The sequence below is a fragment of the Thamnophis sirtalis genome, unplaced genomic scaffold (genome assembly GCF_051295495.1).
Source record: "Thamnophis sirtalis isolate CommonGarterSnake01/CBP01778 unplaced genomic scaffold, rThaSir2_p1.2 scaffold_3, whole genome shotgun sequence".
NCBI classification, from domain to species: Eukaryota; Metazoa; Chordata; class Lepidosauria; order Squamata; family Natricidae; genus Thamnophis; species Thamnophis sirtalis.
The window spans coordinates 22,337,762-22,364,912 of NW_028261383.1; the positions used below are offsets into that span (position 1 = coordinate 22,337,762).

The following is a 27,151-nucleotide window of genomic DNA, read 5'->3' on the forward strand; positions in this document are numbered from 1 at the left end:
TCTGCCAACCAGCGGACATTTATGATGGTTGCAGCATCCCACACTCCTGATCCCCATTTGTGACCTTCCCAACTAGCTTCTCACAAGCAAACTCAGTGTGGATGCCAGCAGGAAGTTGCCAGTCAGGGTCTGGTGAAATTGCCTTCTAACAACCCACAAGTGCAGAGAAACAGATGCAAGTTGGCACTGTCAGGTGATATCATGCTTCAGGATCAGGCTGCTTAGTGACACATGCAAGTCCCAAATGCAGTCAGTAAGTAATAGCAATAGCAATAGCAGTAGACTTATATACCGCTTCATAGGGCTTTCAGCCCTCTCTAAGCGGTTTACAGGGAGTCAGCATATTGCCCCCAACAATCTGGGTCCTCGTAAGTGAGGACTGCTTCAATGGGAATGTCAACAGAGTACTTGTGGAAAGTATTTTCTGCCCTTACTTAGATCTCAGGACTTTCATGGGCAAAACGGTTGTTTCAAATCTTGCAGAGCCTTTAGACATCATTTCATCAGTTAAGGCTCCCACATCTCTGAAAGTATTGAAAGGTTTGACTGTAACAATTTTGGAATACTTTTTGGGCTGAAAACACAGATTTTCCAAATATATACGTTTGTAGGTTTATTTATTTCTATTTTTCCCTTAATGCATATATCCACAATTGTATAATCTATCCCCATCACTTTCAGATATATTTCACAGAAACCCTTTGCAAGTTCTAAGAATTTGGGTTTTTTGTTCACAAAAAATTATTAATTGATCAAAATATAAACTATAGAAGTGCAAAGAAAAATGAAAATAATGGTAGAAGGGAGGAAAAGGGGTAGCGAGATAAGTGTAGGGTTAAGGGGATAAGGAAAAGAAAAGCATTGAATTTGGGAGTCCTCCTGGACCCACAGCTGACTTTTGAACACCACTTGTCGGCTGTGACCAGGGGGGCATTTGCCCAGGTTCGCCTGGTGCACCAGTTGCGTCCCTACCTGAATCGGGAGGCCCTCACAACAGTCACTTGCGCCCTTGTGACCTCTAGACTGGACTACTGCAACGTGCTCTACATGGGGCAGCCCTTGAAGAGTATTCGGAGACTTCAGCTTGTCCAGAATGCAGCCGCGCGAGCGATCGTGGGTGTACCTCGGTTCACTCACGTAACACTTATCCTCCGCGAGCTGCACTGGCTGCCTATTGGTCTTCGGATACGCTTCAAGGCGCTAGTCGTTACTTATAAAGCCCTTCATGGTATTGGACCTGGGTACTTGAGAGACCGCCTGCTGCCAATTACCTCCACTAGACCGATTAGATCCCACAGATTAGGCCTCCTCCGAATTCCATCCGCCGGCCAGTGTCGACTGGCAACCACTCGGAGGAGAGCCTTCTCTGTGGCTGCTCTGACCCTCTGGAACGAACTCCCCGTGGAGATTCGGACCCTCACCACCCTCCAGGCCTTCCACAAAGCCCTTAAAACCTGGCTGTTCCGACAGGCCTGGGGCTAAAGAGCTGTTGCCCCCGTCTCGAATGGTATGACTGTTGTGTGTTTTAAATTATGCATTGTTATGCTTTGTTTTTTTAAATTTTTGTCTGTATTCCCCTTCCCTGGTTTGAGTTGTGAGCCGCCCTGAGTCCCCTTCGGGGGAAAAGGACGGCATATAAATGTAATAAATTGAATTGAATTGAATTGACTCCTTTTGGTGCACTAGAATAAAGTGCTAACATACAGTGGGGCAAAAAAGTATTTAGTCAGCCACGAATAATGGCTGACTAATAATGGCAATAATTTGCAAAAAAATTCTTTCAAAATCAGACAATGTGATTGTCTGGATTTGTTTTCTCATTTTGTCTCTCATAGTTGAGGTCTACCTATGATGTCAATTATAGGCCTCTCTCATCTTTTTAAGTGGGAGAACTTGCACAATTGGTGACTGACTAAATACTTTTTTGCCCCACTGTAAAACAAAAAACCTCAACTATTTACTTTCATAAGATAATATAAACTAGCCACAAACATATCTAATCTACAGAACCCAAAATCAAATTATATTTTTTCTCTATCTCAAGATCAAAGTCCAAAAACAGTTTCCACGTACAAACAAATTATTCCTGTTCTTTTCTTTAATCAAAGCAGTCAATTTATCCATCTCTGCTAACTCTATCAGGTTTTGCAGCCATTTGTCCATTGTGGGAATGAAAATATTCTTCCATTTTTGTGCACAAAGTATTCCTGCCTCAATCAACATATAACTACTGTTTCATTTTTTTAAAGTTCTTTATCCATTAAGCCTAAAATAATCCTGGTTTTATTTTATATTCACTTTAATAGTCTTCTATTAAGACATGTATCTTACTCTATTTCTTTGCTTTTTTACATGCCCACCATAAATTATGAAAAGCTCTTCTTTATAATTCCAAAATTCAATGCTTTTATTTGTATTTTGTATTTTATTGGTCTTGTATGCCGCCCGCTCCTGAAGGACTCCGGGCGGCTTACAATAAACAAAGGAAGGGGATAAATAGACAAATAGACAAACAACAATTTAAAATACACGACATTCATAGTTCCCGTGGGGCTGGCTATTTCAACAGCCCCCCAGCCTGCCGGAGCAGCCAGATCTTAGTGGCTTTGCGGAAGGCCGGGAGAGTAGTAAGGGTCCGGATCTCCACGGGAAGCTCGTTCCAGACGGCTGGAGCAGCAACAGAAAAGGCTCTCCCCTGGGGAGTTGCCAGCCGACATTGGCTGGCAGATGGAATCCAGAGGAGGACTAGTCTGTGCGATCTGATTGGTCTATGGGAGGTAATTGGCAGGAGGCGGTCTCTCAGGTACCCAGGTCCGATGCCATGTAGGGCTTTATAAGTAACGACTAGCACCTTGAAGCGAGTCCAGAGACTAATGGGTAGCCAGTGCATCTCGCGGAGGATAGGTGTAACGTGGGTGTACCTGGGTGCACACATGATCGCTCGCGCGGCTGCGTTCCCTAACCATATCATGCCATAAATAGTCATGCCATCAAAATCTTAATTCATGGCCCTCTAGCTCATGTAACCTCTTAATATGGAGAGTCACCCACTCTTTTTGCCAGACAAAACAAGCATCAAAGTACAATTTCAAATCTGGTAAATCCAACCTCCTCTTCCCTTAGCATCTTGGAATAATTTATATTTAATTCTTGGTTTTATCCGTTATAATATAAACTTGGAGATCTCCATCTGCCATTGTTTAAATGGAGTATCACTTACAAGTATTTGTAAAGTCTAAAACAGAAAATTTATTTTGGGTAATTAGGGTGCTGGAGGTTAAAATGTAGAAAGAATGGTTATAGGAATTGGACATGTCTAGTCTAATAAGAAGGACTAGCAGAGACACTATAAAAGTGTTCCAATATTTGAGGGGCTCCTATGAAGACAAAGACATCCATTTATTTTCCAAAGTACCAAAAGAAACGATGGATGGAAACTAACCAAAGAAAGAAGCAACCTATAACTAAAAAGAAAATTCCTAATGATTACAGCAATCAACCAATGGAATAGCTTGCCTTCAAAAGTTTTGGGTGCTCTGGAGTGGGAGGGGCCAAAGTTGCAACGAGACGACATGTTATCTCAAAGCTCTGAGATCTCAGTCGACACTTTTATTACTGGGAGGTCTCAACGGACCTAAACCATCCCGAAGAGATGGTGAATAGGAAGATTACGTCTTGCTGATCTCAGGGATATCGCAAAATCTCTGAAAGAAGCAAAAAAAGATCTTCGAGCCGGTAATAAAAATTCCAGTCAAAAGATTGACGAAGTGGGGGTGGCCTCAGAATGCAACGATGTAGAAAAAAGAGTGTTTCCAGCTGGTGAAAAGCTTTTATTGTTTTTTAAAAAAACGGGCTGCTTATAAAATCTAAAAAATCAACTTAAATCAAAGAATAGAAGAACTTAGCGCCGAATTTGATCTTTGTAATGGTTCTGGACAATGGTTATCTTATTTTTTAAATGCTATTTACATGGATTGAATCTAAGCAAACCTTTTTCAAATGGATGGATCAAGCTTTTTTCTTCTAACATTTCTTTGTGACTTTCTGTAAACTACAGATTAACTTTCTCCTCTTTTATTGGTGTGGGCATCTTTTTTTTAAACTCATTTAAAGAGTGGATTCTTTGCCTAGTTTGAAATACAAAAGAGATACCAAAAAAAAAAAAAACAACCCCATCCCCACTCCGGAGGCTGATCGGAGCTTTTGCAGTATTTGCCTCTTTTTTCTCTTATGGATTGTTTTGACCTTGGGATTGCAAGGTTTTACTGCCTGGCTGTTTGTCTTAAGATCTGATAAGATTTCACAGCTGTCCTTTTGAAGTTTGTTTTCGCTTACAGAGAGCTTGTGAATGTATGTTTTAATCTTGCTGAACTTCTAAGAGAAGATGGCGTATGTAGAGAATTTGCAAGGAATACTTTCAGAACTGCAAAAATTATTAAATACAGATGAAAAAATTGAGAGAAAATTGGAGTATTTGGAGCATCTAACAATAAAATATGATGAAAAAACTGGGGATGTTTTTCAAATGCAAAAGAAGGAGACTGAAATTCAAAAAACTGAAATGGAAGACGAATATAAAGAGGTTAAACTTATTGATATTCATGGCAATTGGTTCATTTTTGAAAAAAGAAAGAATGGAATACTGAAAGAGGAAATAAATGGAGAGAAAATTTATTTCAAAGGGCAGGACATAGTAGTAGTAGTAGTAGTAGTAGTAGTAGTAGTAGTAGTAGTAGAAGAAGAAGATGATGATTTGCAAAATATTTGATAACACTGCTGATAATCAAAGACAAGCTGAATAAGGAAACAGAAAGAGGGCGTCAAGACTACATGAGAGATATTACAAGCAAGAAGTTGCTAAGAACAGTCCATACAGATTTGATCAAGAGGATGTTTGGAGGACTGGTTCCACAAATGGCAGAAGACATTAGATTGTTTTGCTATTGGAAAGATACAGGTTGATAGATAGAAGAGTATAATGTAAAACTAGCTAAATCTAATTAAATCTAGTGACAATAGGTATAGTTAAATAAAAATTGATAATGATAGTAATGTATACAATGTGTAGTGTTATGATAAGAAATAATTGGATATGAATATTGAATGATACCTGTGAAGGAAAGACTAGAAATCCTTTTGGGCTATATATAAAGGTTATTAATAATAATAACAATAAAAAAGAACAAAATTAGACACAGTTAAGTTTTAATTATTAGGGAGAAAATGTTATGATATATGATATAATTAAATACTATGGATGTCCAGCTAAAATAGGATATGAGGATTTGATGATAATAGAGGATTTTACAAATAAGTAAATGAAATGTCAGCATGTGTTATGGATTAATTATGTAATGCATAGCTAAGGATGAGGGATGTTTAAATAACCATAGGTAATTAAAACTGGAGGTATAATGATGTTGATATGGTAAATATTCGAGTTGAGATATTTGAATTAATATGAGTTAATGGAAGAGAAGCACCAAAGCATGTTGTAACCAGTTGATATACTTCTTTTTTTTTTCTTATGATAGACACCTGTGTTCTGTTTTGTTTTCCTGCCTTGTCTCTTGTCGTTTTTGTCTTTTTTTGTATTATTTTTATTTTTTATTTTAATTTTTATTCTTTATCTGTCCTTTTTCTTTTTTTTTATTTTGATTTTTTCCTCTCCCACTGGTGTGGGCAGGGATTGTTCAAGATTATTATTTTCATCAATATTCTTAAATAATAATTACAGTTAAATGAAAATGGATATATAATAATGCTTTAGTTAATATGAGTTATGTTGATTGACTGTGGAGGAGATGTACCAAAACTTATCTGTAATTGATTGATACATTTTCTACAGATGTAAAGAAAGATGTGTACCTGTTTTAAACTAAAATTAAAAAACATTTATTTAAAAAAAAAAGGATATAGTTAAATAAAGTTTAAAGTTAAAGTTTAATAACATTTATATGCCGCCCAATCCCGTAGGACGAAAGGATAATGATAATAATTTATATATGTTCATGGGTATAATATAAGGGAATTGGATGTAAATTGTAAATGGATTTGGAAAGGAGGATTAGAAAATTTTGGTATTAAATATTATGGATGTTTAGCTAGAATAGGATATGAGGATTTAATGTTAATGGAGGATTTTATAAATAAGTAAAATGCCAGTATGTGGTTATGTATTGAATCATGGTATATTTTATAATGAATGAGGTTTAAATAATCATAGTCAAATAAAAGTGGAGGTATGATGATGGTTATAATAAATATCTGAGTTAAGATATTAGAGTTAATATGAATTATATTTGATGACGGTGGAAGAGATACACAAAAGTCTTTTGTAACCAACTGATACACTTTCTACAGTATGTAAAGAAGGAGGATTTGTATGTTTGTTTTGAAAATAAAAATATATTTTTTAAAAAAAGGTTTGGGTGCTCCATCACTGGAGGCTTCCAAAACGAGATTCGAAGTCCACTTCTGAAATGGTAGAGCAAGGAGTTGGACTAGAAGACCTTTAAGGTCCCTTCCCGCTCTATTATTCTGTTATATATTATATTCATCTTAATTACAGCGATTCTATCCAATAATTGCTATTCTAAGAATTTGTATTGGCCCAAGTCAACCAGAGAATTTCATGGTTGAATGCAAATGTGAACTTGGATCTCCGTAATCTTCAATGTGTCAAATAAATCATAATTAATCTAAGGTTATTTTAGCATTGTGGAATATTTCCTTTTTACCTTTAATGTATACAGTTTTCTTTTTTACATCTTCTGCAACCATTTTATAAACAATTTCTTTGACTATTACAGGCAAAGAGGATGCCAATAAGAGAACTCCGGACAACTGAGAATAACAAGCAATGTTAAAAGGGAAAATCAATCAAGCCAGAAATCAAAACATTTCCATCTCCTTCAGAAACCCACAAAATTCTCCTTCTTCCCCAGCAGGTAATCAAGAAGAGATTTCGAACTGGAAAAAGCAGAGTATGCAGAACACAAGGATACATTACAGGTAGTCCGCGACTTATAACAGTTCATTTAGTAACTATTCAAAATGACAATGGCACTGAAAAATCTGACTTATGACCATTTTTCATACTTATGACTATTGCAGCAGCGCATGGTCACATGATTTATTTTTGAATCCTTGGCAGCTAACTCACATTTATGACGGCTGCCCTGTTTTAGGGTCACGTGATCCCCTTTTGCAACTCCACAGATGTGGCTATTGTAGGCAAAATGTGTATTTCAAATCACAACTGAGTGTATACGAAATGATCCACATTGGAGAAATACAATATTAATGTGGCCAAAGCTTTAGTCAGAACTGCTCCTTGTGGTTGGTTCATGGAAGGACCCACATAAGGGAGGAGCCCTACAGGTGTTCCCAACGAAGTGAGCATGGCAATTTGGTGATACATTAGAGAACTCCCACCAGGGAGAAACCCTTTGAATGCGCTGACTGTGGGAAAAGTTTCAGTCTAAACACCAGCCTGGTAGTATACTAGAGGATGAACACAAAAAAGAAATCATATGAATGTTCTGATTGTGGGAAAAGTTTCAGTCAAAATTCCCACCTGATGATACACCAGAGGACTCACACAGGAGAGAAACCCTTTGAATGTCCCGATTGTGGGAAAAGTTTCATTTGTAATTCTAACCTGGTGAGACACCAGAGAACTCACACAGGAGAGAAACCGTTTGAATGTCCTGACTGTGGGAAAGGTTTCAGTCAGAATTCCAACCTGATGAAACACCAGAGGACTCACACAGGAGAGAAACCCTTCGAATGTCCTGACTGTGGGAAAGGTTTCAGTCACATACACAGCCTGATGACACACCAGAGGACTCACACAGGAGAGAAACATTTTGAATGTCCTGACTGTGGGAAAGGTTTCAGTCAGAATTCCAAACTAGTGATACATCAGAGGACTCACACAGGAGAGAAACCTTTTGAATGTCCTGACTGTGGGAAAGGTTTCAGTCAGAATTCCAACCTGATGAAACACCAGAGGACTCACACAGGAGAGAAACCCTTTGAATATCCTGAGTATGGGAAAAGCTTTAATTATAATTCCAGTATAGTGTCACAGCAGAGGACTCACACAGGAGAGGAACCCTTCAAATGTCCTATCTGTGGGAAACGCTTTAATTATAATTCCAGTATGGTGGCACACCAGAGGACTCACACAGGAGAGGAACCATTCAAATGTCCTATCTGTGGGAAAAGCTTTAATTATAATTCCAGTATGGTGGCACACCAGAGGACTCACACAGGAGAGAAACCCTTCAAATGTCCTATCTGTGGGAAAAGCTTTAATAATAATTCCAGTATGGTGGCACACCAGAGGACTCACACAGGAGAGAAACCCTTTGAATGTCCTGACTGTGGGAAAGGTTTCAGTCAGAATTCCAACCTGATGAGACACCAGAGGACTCACACAGAAGAGAAACCCTTTGAATGTCCTGACTGTGGGAAAGGTTTCAGTCAAAAACACAGCCTGATGACACACCAGAGGACTCACACAGGAGAGAAACCCTTTGAATGTCCTGACTGTGGGAAAGGTTTCAATCACAAACACAGCCTGATGACACACCAGAGGACTCACACAGGAGAGAAACCCTTTGAATGTCCTGATTGTGGGAAAAGTTTCAGTCAAAATTCCCACCTGGTGTCACACCAGAGGACTCACACAGGAGAGAAACCCTTCAAATGTCCTATCTGTGGGAAAAGCTTTAATGATAATTACCAAATGGTGTCACACCAGAGGACTCACACAGGAGAGAAACCCTTCGAATGCCCTGACTGTGGGAAAGGTTTCAGTCACAAACACAGCCTGATGACACACCAGAGGACTCACACAGGAGAGAAACCCTTTGAATGTCCTGATTGTGGGAAAAGTTTCAGTCAAAATTCCCACCTGGTGTCACACCAGACGACCCACATAGGAGAGAAACCCTTTGAATGTCCTGACTGTGGGAAAGGTTTCAGTGACAAATATGGCCTGATGAGACACCAGAGGACTCACACAGGAGAGAAACCCTTTGAATGTCCTATTTGTGGGAAAGGTTTCAGTCAGAATTCCGGCCTAGTGAGACACCAGAGGACTCACACAGGAGAGAAAGCCTTTGAATGTCCTGATTGTGGGAAAGGTTTCAGTCAGAATTCTGGCCTAGTGAACCACCAGAGGACTCACACAGGAGAGAAACCCTTTGAATGTCCTGACTGTGGGAAAGGTTTCAGTCAGAATTCCAGCCTAGTGAAACACCAGAGGACTCACACAGGAGAGAAACCCTACGAATGTCCTATTTGTGGGAAAGGTTTCAGTTCGAATTCCTACCTAGTGAAACACCAGAGGACTCACACAGGAGAGAAACCCTTTGAATGTCCTGACTGTGGGAAAAGTTTCAGTCAAAATTCCCACCTGATGATACACCAGAGGACCCACACAGGAGAGAAACCATTTGAATGTCCTGACTGTGGGAAAAGTTTCAGTCAAAATTCCCACCTGATGATACACCAGAGGACTCACACAGGAGAGAAACCCTTCAAATGTCCTATTTGTGGGAAAGGTTTCAATCAGAATTCCTACCTAATGAAACACCAGAGGACTCACACAGGAGAGAAACCCTTTGAATGTCCTGACTGTGGGAAAGCTTTCAGTCAGAATTCCTGCCTAGTAAAACACCAGAGGACTCACACAGGAGAGAAACCCTAACAACCTAAGAATAGGGGTTTAACCCCTATTTTGTTTGTGGTGCTAGAGGGCATATATTTAGGTTCTGCAAGAAGGCAAAGGCCCAGAACTCTAGAGATAATAATAAGAAAACTAACATTAATTTGATTAGGTTAGGTAATGCACCTGTAAACCACGATGTGTGGATTATAGATAGTGGAGCGTCGGTGTGTACAACAAGGAATAGACAAAATTTTGTTAAAATGTCTGCCAGCAAACAACAATCAGTTAGGGCTTTAGTCAATACTGGATACATAGTACCATTTAAAGGAGATGCATGTGTGATAGAGAAAGCAGGTAAGAAGGTTACTGCTAATTTGAGGAACGGTTTGTATGTAATGCCTGATGAAAATGTAGTTAATTCTATGTATACAAATGCTAAACCGCATGATGAATGCATATATTTGTTACACAGGGGTCTGGGGCATATTAACTTTAAAGCATTACAGCAAACGGCTAAACTAGTGGAAGGAATTAAGTTGAAGCCATGTACTAAGTATTTGAACTGTAATGTTTGCAGTAAGAAAAGAGTAAGGGTACTCCTGCAAACAGGTTAAACGGCTTTAAGACTAAGAAACCTCTAGAAGTAGTATTTGCAGATTTGATTGGTCCCATGAAACCAAGTATTGGGGGGAGGGTGCTCGTTATGTGTTAAGAGCCAAGGTGGCGCAGTGGTTAAATGCAGCACTGCAGGCTACTGCTAGATCAGCAGGTCAGCGGTTCAAATCTCACCGGCTCAGGGTTGACTCAGCCTTCCATCCTTCCGAGGTGGGTAAAATGAGGACCCAGATTGTTGGGGGCAATATGCTGACTCTCTGTAAACCGCTTAGAGAGGCCTGAAAGGCCTATGAAGCGGTATATAAGTCTACTGCTATTGCTATTGCTATTGCTATTGCTATTAAGTATTATGGACCACTATTCCAGATATGGGTTTTGTTATTTACTGAAGGATAAAACGGAGACATTTCAGCAATTTTGCAATTGGATAAAGTTTGCTGAGAGAAAAACAAAACTTAAAGTAGTTACCATTGTAACTGACAATGGAACTGAATTTGTAAACCAGAATTTCCAAACAATGGTAAAGCAAACTGGGATAGAGCATAAATGTGCTGCACGATATAGACCACAGCACAATGCATTTGTGGAAAGGAGAGGACAGACATTTACCAGATAAGCTATTGAGGGGAGGCAATGATGTGTGCAAATCATATTCTGAACAACATAGTAAATGTGTCAACTGGAGAAGTACCATTTACTAGGTGGCATGGTAAGAAACCTGACCTTAGCTACCTACATACATTCAGAATTCCTGCATGGGTTCATATTCCAGCACAGATTAGGTCAAAGGGACAAACTCGTGCACGGCAGTTAATATTTGTGGGTTATAATTCAAACCACATGTCCTATAGGTTTTGGGAACAAGGGACAATGAAGATCTACCATAGTGCTAATGCAAAGTTTCTGGAACTTGTCGGCTGGAACAGACTAGAAACTAGCAATAAGGTAGTCATTGACACCTGAGTAGACCAAAACTATAGATCAGAAATACCAAAAATGAGTGATGAAGGGAAGGAGTCTACTCAGGAGGAGGTAGTGATAAAGCAGGAGGACGTTCAGGATAGTCCTATAAGCCCTGAGTTACCCAGAAGGACAACAGTAATGCGGCCACTGATAGGTTTCAAGCATCTATTGCATGTCAGGTGAATAAGGTGCGTGCTACATACAATGAACTGACTACGAATCCAACTGAAGATAAAAAGGTATGGCAAGCTGCAATGGATAGGGAGTGTAAGTCATTGCAGGATCGAGGAGTGTTTGAAAATGCTAAATTACCTTTATGCAAGGGGCTGCACACGGATATATCAACGTAAAACTGGAGTGGATAGAAATCATGTAAACCATCATGGATGGGAATTATGTAAACCCCGATGAGTCAGGAGTTTGGCAACGTGGAAGTAGAGAGTCCTATGTTTGATAAGGGATTATATCAATCATTGATTGGTAGTCTATCATATCTAAGCAACTGGTCGAGACCTGATACCTCATATAGTGTGAACCAGCTAGCCAGGTTCAATGCAGAACCAACTGAAATACACTGGCAAGCTGCGAAGAGAATATTAAGGTATTTGAAAAACACTCTGCATTATGCATTGTATCTGGAACCTACTGATGATTTTAGGTTGTCAGTGTATGCTGATGCAAGTTTTGCCACAGATGTTAAAACACGGAAGTTAACATCTGGTATTGCTGTGTTTTTAGGTAAGGCACTAATAGGATGGAAGTCTATTAGGCAAAAACATATTAGCCTGTCAACAATGGAGGCAGAATTTTCCTGTTTATCAACATTATGTACAGACATAGTGTGTCGTAAACAATTGTTACTGGATATGGGAATAACTGAAGTAGAGCCGATCATTGTGTATGAGGACAATCAGGCAGCTATACAAGTGGCTACAAATCTAGCTGTTAAAAGTAGATCTAAACATAAAGATTTACAATATTTGAATGTGCCACAGAGTATACAAAGTAAAGTGATTGCATTGGAATATTGTATGTCTGCACACAATACAGCTGATCATTTTACTAAAGCACAAGGTGCTGTAAAACACAATAAATGTTGTGATGATTATGGATTGAGGATGTGACGTGTGTAAATACATTGGCAATCCAAGAGGGGAGAATGTTAGGGATATAACCCTAGTCTTGGCTTGACAATGTATACAAGCTATGATTGTAACAAATGTATCTGTTACTTTAAATGTAAGTGGATGCTATTGCTTTGAGTAGCCATATAAGGGAGTAGGAACTAGTACGGGGTTCTCCCTGATGCTCCTTGATGCTCCTGATGTTTCCTGAGCTTTACTGATTCTACTGGTTCTACTGTTGTTCCTGAGAGTTACTGATGGTTACTGTATGTGAAACAACACCATGTATTGGATGGTGGCTAGTCTGTATGTTAGTTACCTGTCTATATGGTGAATCGTGAGTTGAGCACTGTAACTTCAATGTATTGTAAATAGACTGTTTATATACTACAAGACTGCTTATAGTCTGATTTTGAAAACTATTCTATTTTTGTTACACAAGTAAAGATATTCTTTGTTTTACCTTCGGTGGCTGTGAGTGACTATTCAGCGACTTATCCGTTACTAACTTCTGCTGCAGAAATCTAGGGGATAGACTTAACAATGGTTGCAGCATCCCACACTCCTGATCCCCATTTGTGACCTTCCCAACTAGCTTCTCACAAGCAAACTCAGTGGGGATGCCAGCAGGAAGTTGCCAGTCAGGGTCCGGTGAAATTGCCTTTAACAACCCACAATTGCAGAGGAATAGATGTAAATTGGCACTGTCAGGTGACATCCTGCTTCACGATCAGGCTGCTTAGTGACACGTGCAAGTCCCAAATGCAGTCAGAAAGTGAGGACTGCTTCAATGGGAATGTCAACAGAGTAGTTGTGGAAAGTATTTTCTGCCCTTACTTAGATCTCAGGACTTTCATGGGCAAAACGGTTGTTTCAATTCGTGCAGAGGCTTAAAGCATTTCATCAGTTAAGGCCCCCAGATCTCTGAAAGTATTGAAAGGTTTGACTGTAACAATTTTGGAATACTTTTTGGGCTGAAAACACATAGATTTTCCAAATATATAAGTTTCTAGGTTTGTTTATATCTCTGAATGCATGTATCTACAATTGTATAATCTATCCCCATCATTTCCAGATATATTTCACAGAAACCCTTTGCAAGTGCTAAGAATTTGGGGTTTTTGTTCACAAAAAATTATTAATTGATCAAAATATAAGCTATAGAAGTGCAAAGAAAAATGAAAATAATAGTAGAAGGGAGGAAGAGGGGGAGCGAGATGAGTATAGGCTTACGGGGATAAGGAAAAGAAAAGCATTGAATTCTGACTCCTTTTGGTGCACTAGAATAAGGTGCTAACATAAAACCTCAACTATTTATTTTCATAAGATAATATAAATTAGCCACTTCTATAACAACAAACTTATCTAATCTACAGAATCCAAAATCAAACTATATTTTTTCTCTATCTCAAGATCAAAGTCCAAAAGCAGTTTCCACGTACAAACAAATTATTCCTGTTCTTTTCTTTAATCAAAGCAGTCAATTTACCCATCTCTGCTAACTCTCTCTGGTTTTGCAGCCATTTGTCCATTGTGGGAACGAAAATATTCTTCCATTTTTGTGCACAAAATATTCCTGCCTCAATCAACGTATATAACAACTGTATTTCATTTTTTTAAAGTTCTTTATCCATTAAGCCTAAAATAATCCTGGTTTAATTTTATATTCACTTTAATAGTCTTGTATTAAGATGTGTATCTTACTCCATTTCTTTACTTTGTGACATGCCCACCATAAATTATAATAAGCTCTTTATATTTCTAAAATTCAATGCTTTTATAGCATTCCCTAACCATATCATGCCATAAAGAATCATGCCATCAAAATCTTAATTCATGGCCCTCTAGCTCATGTAACCTTTTAATTTGGAGAGTCACCCAGTCTTTTTGCCAGACAAAACAAGCATCAAAGTACACTTTCAAATCTGGAAAACCCAACCTCTTCTTTCCTTAGCATCTTGGAATAATTTTCATTTAATTCTTGGTTTTATCCCTTATAATATAAACTTAGAGATCTCCATCTGCCATTGTTTAAATGGAGTATCACTTACAAGTATTTGTAAAGTCTAAAACAAAATGTATTTTGGGTAATTAGGGTGCTGGAGGTTAAAACCTACAAAGAATGGTTATAGGAATTGGGCATGTCTAGTCTAATGAGAAGGACTAGCGGAGACATGGTAACAGTGTTCCAATATTTGAGGGGCTCCTATGAAGACAAAGACGTCCATTTATTTTCCAAAGTACCAAAAGAAACTATGGATAGAAACTAATCAAAGAAAGAAAGACCATTGGCTTACCTGAAGGGTCCTGTTCTGTGCACTGCGGGAGACTCCAAGCAATGGGTTAATTCAGTCTAGTTGCCCTGGGCCTGTGGAAACTTTTTTCCTGACAAACATCCTGGTGTGGCCACTCCCCAGAATTTTGAGATGGTCTGGAACCGTGAGGATGGAGCGTGAGCGTCCGAGAAGTAGAAATTTCCAGTTGACAGGAAGACCATAAATCCCTGGACAGATAATCCAGGGAGGGTTGGACTCTCCTGCGGTGAACAGAAAAAGACCCTACAGGTAAGCCAATGGTCTTTTTCCTGTGCACCGCTTGGAGAGTCCAAGCAATGGGACATACCCAAGTTATTGTCCATCTGGGTGGGCAGAAGCAGAGTTCTGGGATTCGGTCGTAGGTACAACGCCTGTAGCACCCTTCTGCCGAAAGAGGCCTCAGCCGAGGCAAACACGTCCTGTTTATAATTCTTGACGAAAGACGACGGTGAAGACCACGTGGCCGCCCTGGAGATATCGTCGATCGAGGCCTGGGTGGCCCAGGCCGCTGAGGTGGCCACGCTCCTCGTAGAGTGGGCGGTAATGTGTCGAGGCACCGCCCTGGACTGGTTCTCGAAGGCAGAAGCGATGCACGCCCTTAGCCATCTGCCTACCATGGAAGACGAGACCTTCTTGCCCAGGGAACCAGGCTGGAACGAAATGAAGAGGGGCTCTGACTTACGGAACTCCGAAGTGCGGCTGATGTAGACTCGCAACACCCATCTAATGTCCAGCTTGTGCCAGGTGTGCTCTCTAGGATGAAATGGATGTGGGCAAAAGTTTGGTAAGATGATTTCTTGTGCCCTGTGGAACCAAGTATTGACTTTCAGGATGAAAGCCGGATCCAGGGGCAAGACAACCCTGTCGGGGTGGATAATGCACAGGTCCTGATGGACGGACAGGGCTGCCAGCTCCGAAATATGACGCGTGGACATTATGGCAATAAGGAAAGCCGTTTTTAAGGTAAGGTGGTGGAGAGACGAGGTATGAATAGGCTCAAAGGATGGAGAGGTGAGCACCTGTAGAACCACTGACAGCTGTCAGGTGGGATAGCAGTGAACTGTGGGAGGACGTTGGTTAGAAGCGTCCTTGAGGAAGCAGCGCACCCTGGGAATCCTGCTGAGGGGTAGTTTGCGATCACCGGACCAGACGATGGACAAAACCGCCATCTGACGGCGGAACGTGTCAAGGCCCTTCTTGAGTCCCCCTTGCAGGAAATCCAAGATGCGGGACACAGGAACAGTGACAGGGTCAGGATGCAAGTCCTTGCATCTTGACAAAGGTAGCCCAGGAAGAGTCATAAATCCTTGTTGTAGAAGAATGTCTAGCAGCCTGAATGGTGCGCACCACCTCCTCCAACAACCCCTCGCCCCTTAGCAGTTCCCCCTCAAGTGCCAGACTGCCAGCTGAAGCCACTGGGGTTCTGGATGGATGATGGCCCCCTGGCTGAGGGAGACCTGATCCGGGAGAATCCGCCATGGAGGGGACACTGACAGGCTGACAAGGTTGGCGAACCACAATCGCCACGGTCAATGAGGAGCCATGAGGACCACTTCCGCCCCCTCTGCGATGACCTTGTTGAGAACCTGTGGAAGAAGAGGAAGAGGGGGAAAGGCATATAGCAGGCCCCGGGGCGGAGACAGATCAGGCGACGGGAGGTGACATTGGATGCCAGTGCCCTGGATGCGAATTTGGTGGCATTGAGGGAGGCATCCGCTGCATACTGGGATGTTGCAATAATCTTGGATATGTCCTGACGGAGACGGACGTCTCCCGCCAGGAGCTTGGTCAGCAGCTCGCGCAGCCAGATGACGGAGGCCCTATTGAAGAAGGACGTGGAAGAAGAGACCTTGGTGGCCCAAGCAGCCACAAGATGAGTCTTGTGACAAGCCTTCTCCGTCTTCTTATCCTCCGCCTTAAGGCCCTCTAGCAGGTCTGCAGGAAGGGATGAGTTGGAAGTAAGGGCTGCTATGGGGGGATCCATCGTCGGAAGGACCAGGATGTCCTCCAGAGTGGGTTCCATCATGTACAGCTTCTTGTCACTGCCGCTGGGAGAGGACAGTGTGGCCGGTATCTGATATCTAAGAATAACCCCAGAGCTGAGTCAGCCGGGTTCTGTGCGGGCTTGGGTTTGATCCCAACTTTATGTAGAATAGACTTAAAGAGGCTGGGCTTAAAGAGCCCTGAGAAGGCAGGAGTGTCGGGTGGGAGATCCTCATCCTCCGATAGCTCCTGTCCCTCCTGGTCAAGATCCTCCAGGGCGGAGGCCTCACTGACAATCGAGGACTTCAAGGAGGGGTGACAAACCCATTTAGGCAGGGAAGGGGTACTCTGGGTGGGCTGAGAGGTGCTGGGAGCAATGGAAGGCTGATCACGCTTTTGCATGCCCTCTGCGATGCCCTTGGCAATGGCACAGGCAACCACAGCCTGCATGTGAGCAGATAGTTCGGGATCCTGGTCTGACTCGAGGTCCTGTTCAATGGATTCCTCCAGATGAGTGGGGACACCTTCGGGCGAATCATCCCGGATGGGGCCCTCAGGGATGGGGCCCTGCTCATAAGCCCAAGAGGGAGCCGGAGAGACCGGTTCCACCAGCGACCTGTCAGGAGACAGATCCTGGGACTCCACCTCTTCAGCAATCAAGGCCAGAGGATCTCCCCTTGGAAAGGGAGTCCCCAGGAAGATTGGACTGGGGGGTGGGGCTCCTTCGCAGCCTGGTGCCAGGCCTTTTCGAACTGTTTGTCAAGTGCATGTTGGCGCCTTTCAGTGTCCTTGGCCTCGGGCGCAGATGGGGCCCTGGGGGGTTGCTTGGCCTGGGTACCCGCACTGCCCTTGCCAGACCCACCGCCCCTAATAGAGGGAGATCCCTTGCTAGGGGCCTGGGAAGGACCTGGTCTACCATCCAAAGAACCTGATGGACCAGGCAGCTCCATGGTCAATGACCTCACAGGTTGGTGTGCCGAGCGCAGGTAGATGGTAGGAAAGCCGGAGGCTCTGACTGGCTATGCTGGAAAAGAACAGAAAAAATTTCATGAGGGAAAGGTGTTGATGTCAACAATAATCACAGAACTATTCACTGTCATGTAGTAAGAATAAAGAGGGACATATTCTTCTCCAGTCACAGGTATAGGAGGTGATAAGGGCCTGCAGCCTAGGCTGCAAGGCCCGGCATGAGAGCAGGGAGTGCCAGGCCACGTGCAGAAAAAAAGGGTCAGCATGGCAAGGAGTCCTCCCTGTGCCGATGGAAAGGCCACGGGTGACCAAGGCACCAGCGCCGCCTAGAGCACGATGTGGGTGGCAGAGGCCCAGCCGGGGGCCCCGGACAGGGCCCCTGTCCACCCAGCAGCCTCCTGGCGAAGCATGGCTGAGCGGCTATGGCCGTTGGGGAAAGGCGTGAAAAAATCCCCTTAAAATGACCGCCGTAACAGCGTGGGGGCATGAGGAGACGAAAGTGGCGACCGCGTTTGTTAACGGTGGTCGCACTCTCCTCCGCGGCAGCCTTGCATTCGAAACTGGCTAGGGAAGCGAACAATAAATGGGGCAGACAGAGTCGCTAGGTTGCTGAAGCCTTGCTGCTCGTTGCCGTGCTTTTTAAAAGAGAGAGGCAGGCCTCCGAAGCCGGCCCGAACGGCGCAGCTATGGAGCACCCCCGCCCCCCATCATGCCTACCTCCTGGCCTCCTAGAGTCAGGAAGCTGTCGAACAAAATATACATCAAGGAGAAGGAATGAAGATAATTAGGAAGGGAGAAGATTTAGAGGAAAAAGATTGAAATACAGGAGAGTCCAAGCCAAAGGGATTAAATTCAGCTGGAGCGCACAGAAAAAACAATCCGAATGGGCAGACTGAGGAAATATTCTGGGGAGTGGCCACAGCAGGAGGCGTGGTCAAGAAAAAAGTTTCCTCAGTCCCAGGGCAACCACACTGAATTAACCCATTGCTTGGACTCTCCAAGCGGTGCACAGGAAAAACAACCTATAACTAAAAAGAAAATTCCTAACGATTACAGCAATTAACTAATGGAATAGCTTGCCTTCAAAAGTTTTGGGCGCTCCATCACTGGAGGCTTCCAAAAAGAGTTTCGAAGTCCACTTCTGAAATGGTAGAGCTGAGGGTTGGACTAGAAGACCTTTAAGATCCCTTCCTGCTCTATTATTCTGTTATACAGTGTTTCCCAATCTTGGCAACTTGAAGATGTCTGGACTTCAACTTTCAGAATTCCTCAGCCAGCGAATGCTGGTTGGGGAATTCTGGGAGTTGAAGTCCAGACATCTTTAAGTTGCCAAGGTTGGGAATCACTACTGTTATATATTATATTCATTTTAATTATAGCGATTCTATCCAATAATTGCTATTCTAAGAATTTGTATTGGCATAAGTCAACCAGATAATTTCATGGTTGAATGCAAATGTGAACTTGGATCTCTGTAATCTTCAATGTGTCAAATAAATCATAATTAATCTAAGGTTATTTTAGCATTGCGAAATATTTCCTTTTTACCTTTAATGTATATAGTTTTCTTTTTTTACATCTTCTGCAACCATTTTACAAACAATTTCTTTGAATCTTACAGGCAAAGAGGATGCCAATAAGAGAACTCCAGACAACTGAGAATAACAAGCAACGTTAAAAAGGAAAATCAATCAAGCCAGAAATCAAAACATTTCCATCTCCTTCAGAAACCCACAAAATTCTCCTGCTTCCCCAGCAGGTAATCAAGAAGAGATTTCGAACTGGAAAAAGTAGAGTATGCAGAACACAAGGATACATTACAGTTAGTCCTCGGCTTATAACTGTTTAGTAGCTATTCGAAGTGACAGTGGCACTGAAAAAATTGACTTATAACCATTTTTCACATTTATGATTATTGCAGAAGCCCATGGTCACATGATTTATTTTTGAATCCTTGGCAGCTAACTCACATTTATGACGGTTGCCCTGCTTTAGGGTCAGATGATCCCCTTTTACAGCTCCATAGATGTGGCATTGTGGGCAAAGAGCGTATTTCAACTCACAACTGAGTGTGCACGAAATGATCCACATTGGAGAAAAGCAATACTAACATGGCCAAAACTTTAGTCAGAACTGCTCCTTGTGGTTGGTTCATGGAAGGACCCACATAGGGGAGGAGCTCTACATGTGTTCCCAATGAAGTGAACGTGGCAACTTGGTGATACATTAGAGAACTCCCACCAGGGAGAAACCCTTTGAATGCGCTGACTGTGCGAAAAGTTTCAGTCTAAACACCGTCCTGGTAATATACTAGAGAATGCACACAAAAAAGAAATCATATGAATGTTCTGATTGCGGGAAATGTTTCAGTCACAAATCCATCCTGATGAGACACCAGAGGACTCACACAGGAGAGAAACCCTTTGAATGTCCTGACTGTGGGAAAGGTTTCAGTCACAAATCCAGCCTGATGACACACCAGAGGACGCACACAGGAGAGAAACCCTTTGAATGTCCTGATTGTGGGAAAAAGTTCCGTCAAAATTCTAACCTGGTGACACACCAGAGGACTCACACAGGAAAGAAACCCTTTGAATGTCCTGACTGTGGAAAATGTTTCAGTCACAAATCCAGCCTGATGACACACCAGAGGACTCACACAGGAGAGAAACCCTTTGAATGTCCTGATTGTGGGAAAAGTTTCAGTGAAAATTCCCACCTGGTGGCACACCAGAGGACTCACACAGGAGAGAAGCCCTTTGAATGTCCTGATTGTGGGAAAGGTTTCAGTCAAAATTCCCACCTGGTGACACACCAGAGGACTCACACAGGAAAGAAACCCTTTAAATGTCCTGACTGTGGGAAATGTTTCAGTCACAAATCCAGTCTGATGACACACCAGAGGACTCACACAGGAGAGAAACCCTTTGAATGTCCTGATTGTGGTAAAAGTTTCAGTCAAAATTCCCACCTAGTGGCACACCAGTGGACTCACACAGGAAAGAAACCCATTGAATGTCCTATTTGTGGGAAAAGCTTTAGTAATAATTCCTATCTGGTGGAACACCAGAAGACTCACACAGGAGAGAAACCCTTTGAATGTCCTGACTGTGGGAAATGTTTCAGTCACAAATCCAGCCTGGTGCAACACCAGAGGACTCACACAGGAGAGAAACCCTTTGAATGTCCTGATTGCTGGAAACGTTTCAGTCAAAATTCCCACCTGGTGGCACACCAGAGGACTCACACAGGAGAGAAACCCTTTGAATGTCCTATTTGTGGGAAAGGTTTCAGTCAGAATTCCTGCCTAGTGAAACATCAGAGGACTCACACAGGAGAGAAACCCTTTGAATGTCCTGACTGTGGCAAAGTTTTCAGTCAGAATTCCTGCCTAGTGAAACACCAGAGGACTCACACAGGAGAGAAGCCCTTTGAATGTCCTGACTGTGGGAAAGGTTTCAGTCAGAATTCCTGCCTAATGAAACACCAGAGGACTCACACAGGAGAGAAGCCCTTTGAATGTCCTCACTGTGGGAAAGGTTTCAGTCACAAATCCAGCCTAATGACACACCAGAGGACTCACGCAGGAGAGAAACCTTTCGAATGTCATATCTGTGTGAAAGGTTTCAATCAGAATTGCACCGTGAGGAAACACCAGAGGACTCATGCAGGAGAGAAAGTTTTCGAATGTCCTTATTGCGGGAAAAGTTTCAGTCGGAATTATAGTCTGGTGACACACCAGAGTACTCACACAGGAGAGAAACCCTTTGAATGTCCTGATTGTGGGAAAGGTTTCAGTCAAAATTATGATCTGGTGAGACACCAGAGGACTCACACAGGAGAGAAACCCTTTGAATGTCCTGATTGTGGGAAAGGTTTCAGTCAAAATTATGATCTGGTGAGACACCAGAGGACTCACACAGGAGAGAAACCCTTCAAATGTCCTAATTGTGGGAAATGTTTCAGTCAAAATTCCCACCTAGTGATACACCAGAGAACTCACACAGGAGAGAAGCCCTTTGAATGTCCTGATTGTGGGAAAAGTTTCAGCCGGAATTGTGATCTGGTGAGACACCAGAGGACTCACACAGGAGAGAAACCCTTTGAATGTCCTATTTGTGGGAAAGGTTTCAGTCAAAATTCCAACCTGGTGACACACCAGAGGACTCACATTAAGAAACCATAATAGTGTCTGGATTGTGGAAAAAGTTTCATTGATAGTTCCAACTTGGGGAAACACCACAGGATCCACACGGGAGATAAACCTTTTTAATGTACTGTTTATACTATACTGTTATGTTTTCTTGGCAATAATATTGGACTGATCTGCCACTGTGTCTTTTGGATTTTTTTACTTCCATGTCTAGCCAACAAGCAGGATATTTCCTATTGGTGCCCCATCCATGTATTAACCAGGTTCAACTAAAAAGGTCCTATTTACCTTTTTATTTGGCTTTTTACAGTGCCTTTTACTATGGCACTGTAAAAGCAGCTGCAGACGTGGTCCAGAAATCTGTGGTCCTCCTAACACTTCTTCAGTGACCTGAACAAGTCAGCAGTTCCTGTGGTTATGAATATGCAGGAGAAAGAGTTGCACCAATTTGGGTTCTACCAACCAGTGGACATTTATATTAGGGATGTAACCGTAGTCTTGGCTTGACAATGTATACAAGCTATGATTGTAACAAATGTATCTGTTACTTTAAATGTAAGAGAGAGGTAATTGGATGCTATTGCTTTGAGTAGCCATATAAGGGAGTAGGAACTAGTACAGGGTTCTCCCTGATGCTCCTTGATGCTCCTGATGTTTCCTGAGTTTTACTGATTCTACTGGTTCTATGTTGTTCCTGAGAGTTACTGATGGTTACTGTATGTGAGACAACACCATGTATTGGATGGTGGCTAGTCTGTATGTTAGTTACCTGTCTATATGGTGAATCGTGAGTTGAGCAACTGTAACTTCAATGTATTGTAAATAGACTGTTTATATACTACAAGACTGCTTATAGTCTGATTTTGAAAACTATTCTATTTTTGTTACACAAGTAAAGATATTCTTTGTTTTACCTTCGGTGGCTGTGAGTGACTATTCAGCGACTTATCCGTTACTAACTTCTGCTGCAGAAATCTAGCCTCCTAGGGGATAGACTTAACAATGGTTGCAGCATCCCACACTCCCACACTTGAGAGACCGCCTCCTGCCGATTACCTCCCTTCGACCAATCAGATCGCACAGATTAGGCCTCCTCCGAGTTCCATCCGCCAGTCAGTGCCGACTGGCGACTATGCGGAGGAGAGCCTTCTCAGTAGCAGCTCCGACCCTTTGGAACGATCTCCCCGTGGAGATTCGCACCCTCACCACCGTCCAGACCTTCCGCACAGCCCTCAAGATCTGGCTATCCCGTCAGGCCTGGGGATAAAGATTCTAATCCGCCCCACCCGAATGCTGAATGAAAGTTGTGTTTTATTGTTTTATATTTTTTTTAGTCACGTATTGTCTTATGTTTTGTCTTGCACTTCCCCTCCCATGAATTGTAAGCCGCCCTGAGTCCCCTCAGGGAAAAGGGCGGCCTATAAATATTAATAAAATCTAAAATCTAAATCTAAATCCTGATCCCCATTTGTGACCTTCCCAACTAGCTTCTCACAAGCAAACTCGGTGGGGATGCCAGCAGGAAGTTGCCAGTCAGGGTCTGGAGAAATTGCCTTTAACAACCCAAAACTGCAGAGGAACAGATGTAAGTTCGCACTGTCAGGTGACATCATGCTTCACGATCAGGCTGCTTAGTAACACGTGCAAGTCCCAAAAGCAGTCAGTAAGTGAGGACTGCTTCAATGGGAATGTCAACAGAGTAGTTGTGGAAAGTATTTTCTGCCCTTACTTTGATCTCAGGACTTTCATGGGCAAAACGGTTGTTTCAAATCTTGCAGAGGCTTTAGGCATCATTTCATCAGTTAAGGCCCCCACATCTCTGAAAGTATTGAAAGGTTTGACTGTAACAATTTTGGAATACTTTTTGGGCTGAAAACACATAGATTTTCCAAATATATAAGTTTGTAGTTTTGTTTATTTCTATTTTTCTCTGAATGCATATATCTACAATTGTATAATCTATCCCCATCACTTCCAGATATATTTCACAGAAACCCTTTGCAGTGATAGGAATTTGGGTTTTTTGTTCACAAAAAAATATTAATTGATCAAAATATAAAATATAGAAGTGCAAAGAAAAATGAAAATAATGGTAGAAGGGAGGAAAAGGGGGAGCGAGATAAGTGTAGGGTTAAGGGGATAAGGAAAAGAAAAGCATTGAATTCTGACTCCTTTTGGTGCACTAGAATAAGGTGTTAACATAAAACCTAAACTATTTATTTTCATAAGATAATGTAAACTAGCCACTTTTATAACAACAAACTTATCTAATCTACAGAATCCAAAATCAAACTATATTTTTTCTCTATCTCAAGATCAAAGTCCAAAAGCAGTTTCCACGTACAAACAAATTATTCCTGTTCTTTTCTTTAATCAAAGCAGTCAATTTACCCATCTCTGCTAACTCTATCTGGTTTTGCAGCCATTTGTCCATTGTGGGAATGAAAATATTCTTCCATTTTTGTCCTTCATTTTTTAAAAGTTCTTTATCCATTAATCCTAAAATAATCCTGATTTAATTTTATATTCACTTTAATAGTCTTCTATTAAGATGTGTATCTTGCTCCACTTCTTTGCTTTGTAACATGCCCACCACAAATTATAAAAAGCTCCTCTTCATATTTCCAAAATTCAATGCTTTTATAGCATTCCATAACCATCCATTATTAACCAAAACCTTAATTCATGGCCCTCTAGCTCCTGTAACCTCTTAATTTGGAGAGTCACCCACTCTTTTTGCCAGACAAAACAAGCATCAAAGTATAATTTCAAATCTGGTAAACCCAACCTCTTTCCTTAGCGTCTTGGAATAATTTATTATTTAATTCTTGGTTTCATCCCTTGTAATATAAACTTAGAGATCTCAATCTGCCATTGTTTAAATGGAGTATCACAAGTATTTGTAAAGTCTAAAACAAAATGCCTTTTGGGTAATTAGGATGCTGGAGGTTAAAATGTTTAAATGGAGTATCACTTACAAGTCTCCATAAGGAGTTTGTTCAGATATACAAATGGCTGTCTTGCCTATCTTGCTCTGAACCTTGGTACCAAATAAAGTTACTTCTTTTTAGATTTAGATTTAGAAGGTTTATTTATATGCCGCCCTTTTCCCTGGGGGGACTCAGGGCGGCTCACAATCCAAAAAGGAAAAGGAGGAAACAGACTTTTTACATGTAAGACAATACATAATTAAAACACAACATTCATACCATTCGGGCGGGTTACAATCTTAGCCCCTCTTTCACACAGGGAAAGAGACCAATTGCTGAATATGTACAAGAATTTCGTGAATTATCAGTTTTTATGAGAGGATGGTCCGAAGAGTTTGTAGTTTGTAGTTTTGTAGTTTTATTAGAATTTGTAGGCCGCCCTTTTCCCTGAGGGGACTCAGGGCGGCTCACATAAAACTGGGAAGGGGGGAATACAAACATCAAGATAGAAACATATAATAAAATGGTAGGCAACATACATTCATCATTCGGGAGGGGTAACTATCCTTATCCCCAGGCCTGACGGGCGAGCCAGTTCTTCAAGGCTATGCGGAAGGCTTGGACGGTGGAGAGGGTACGAATCTCCACGGGGAGCTCGTTCCAAAGGGCCGGGGCTACTGCTGAGAAGGCCCTCCTCCTTGTGGTTGCCAGCCGACACTGGCTGGCCGATGGTATACGGAGGAGGCCTACTCTATGGGATCTTATTGGTCGCAGGGATGTAATTGGCAGAAGGCGGTCTCTCAAGTATCCAGATCCACTGCCATGTAGGGCTTTATGGGTGATTAATAGCACCTTGAAGCGCATCCGGAGATCGACAGGCAGCCAGCGCAGCTCGCGGAGGATAGGTGTTATGCGGGTGAATCGAGATGCACCCGCAATCACTCGCGCGGCTGCGTTCTGCACTAGCTGTAGTCGCCGGATGCTCTTCAAGGGCAGCCCCATGTAGAGCACATTGCAGTATTCCAGCCTAGAGATCACAAGGGCCCGAGTGACTGTTGTGAGAGCCTCCCGATTCAGGTAGGGTCGCAACTGGCGCACCAGGCGAACCTGGGCGAATGCCCCCCTGGTCACAGCCGTTAGGTGGTGGTCAAATGACAGCTGTGGATCCAGGAGGACTCCCAAGTTGCGAACCCTCTCTGAGGGGTGTAGAATTTGACCCCCCCAGCCTGAGTGATGGAATATTAGTCAAATCTTTGGGAGGAAAACACAACAGCCACTCGGTCTTTTCTGGGTTGAGCACAAGCTTGTTAACCCTCATCCAGTCCATAACGGCCTCAAGACCCCGGCTCATCACATCTACCGCTTCATTGAGTTGGCACGGGGCGGACAGATACAATTGAGTATCGTCCGCGTATTGATGGTATCTAATCCCGTGCCTGCGGATGATCTCTCCCAGCGGTTTCATGTAGATGTTGAATAGCAGGGGGGATAAGACCGAACCCTGAGGCACCCCATAATTTAGGGGCCTAGGGGACGATCTCTGCCCCCCCACTAACACCGACTGCGACCTGTCCGAGAGGTAGGAGGAGAACCACCGTAGCACGGTGCCTCCCACTCCCACCCCCCGCAGTCGTCGCAGAAGGATACCATGGTCGATGGTATCGAAAGCCGCTGAGAGGTCAAGGAGGACCAGGATGGAGGAATGTCCTTCATCTCTGGCTCTCCAGAGATCATCAATCAATGCGACCAAAGCGGTTTCTGTGCTGTAACCGGGTCTGAAGCCTGACTGGAAGGGGTCTAGGTAGTTTGCTTCCTCCAAGGACCGTTGGAGCTGGAAGGCCACCACCTTCTCAACAACCTTCCCCAAGAAGGGAAGGTTGGAGACAGGGCGATAGCTATTAAGAGCAGCTGGATCCAAGGATGGTTTCTTCAGGAGGGGTCTCACCACCGCCGCTTTCAGTGCGGCGGGGAAGTTCCCCTCCCGAAGGGAGGCGGTCACGACCGCCTGGATCCAGCCTCGTGTCACCTCACTGCAGTTCGCAACCAGCCATGAGGGACACGGATCCAGAACACAGGTGGAGGTACTTACAGCTCTCATGGCCTTGTCCACATCCCCGGGGGTAACGTCCTGAAACTCAACCCAGAGCTGTTCTACTTGGTCCCCTTGTGCCTCGGCTGGAACTGCGGGGGTGGAGTCCAAGTCCGACCGAAACCGAGCAATTTTGTCCGCTAAGAATTGGGCATACTCTTCAGCTCTGCCCTGCAAGGGTTCCCCCGCCTCCCTTTTGTTCAATAGGGAGTGGGTTATCCTAAACAGGGCGGCTGGACGGGACTCAGCGGATGCAACCAGGGTGGCTATGTGGGATCTTTTTGCTGCCCTAAGTGCTCTGGTGTATTCCCTGGTGCAGGTGGTTACC

At 42.8% G+C, this 27,151-nt stretch overlaps 2 protein-coding genes across 2 annotated transcripts; both read left to right on the forward strand.

Annotated features, from left to right (window-relative positions):
- The first annotated feature begins 6,811 nt into the window (after nt 1–6,811).
- On the forward strand, nt 6,812–22,717 carry LOC148047550 (uncharacterized). Its single transcript, XM_087711485.1, has 2 exons — nt 6,812–7,014; nt 19,273–22,717. The coding sequence occupies exon 2, from the start codon at nt 19,969–19,971 to the stop codon at nt 21,835–21,837; it is 1,869 nt and encodes a 622-aa protein (XP_087567611.1). The 5' UTR covers nt 6,812–7,014; nt 19,273–19,968; the 3' UTR covers nt 21,838–22,717.
- LOC148047551 (uncharacterized) lies at nt 7,009–10,389 on the forward strand. The gene has a single exon (XM_087711443.1). It carries the CDS (start codon nt 7,514–7,516, stop codon nt 9,719–9,721), a length of 2,208 nt encoding a protein of 735 aa, XP_087567569.1. The 5' UTR covers nt 7,009–7,513; the 3' UTR covers nt 9,722–10,389.
- Nucleotides 22,718–27,151: the final 4,434 nt, after the last annotated feature.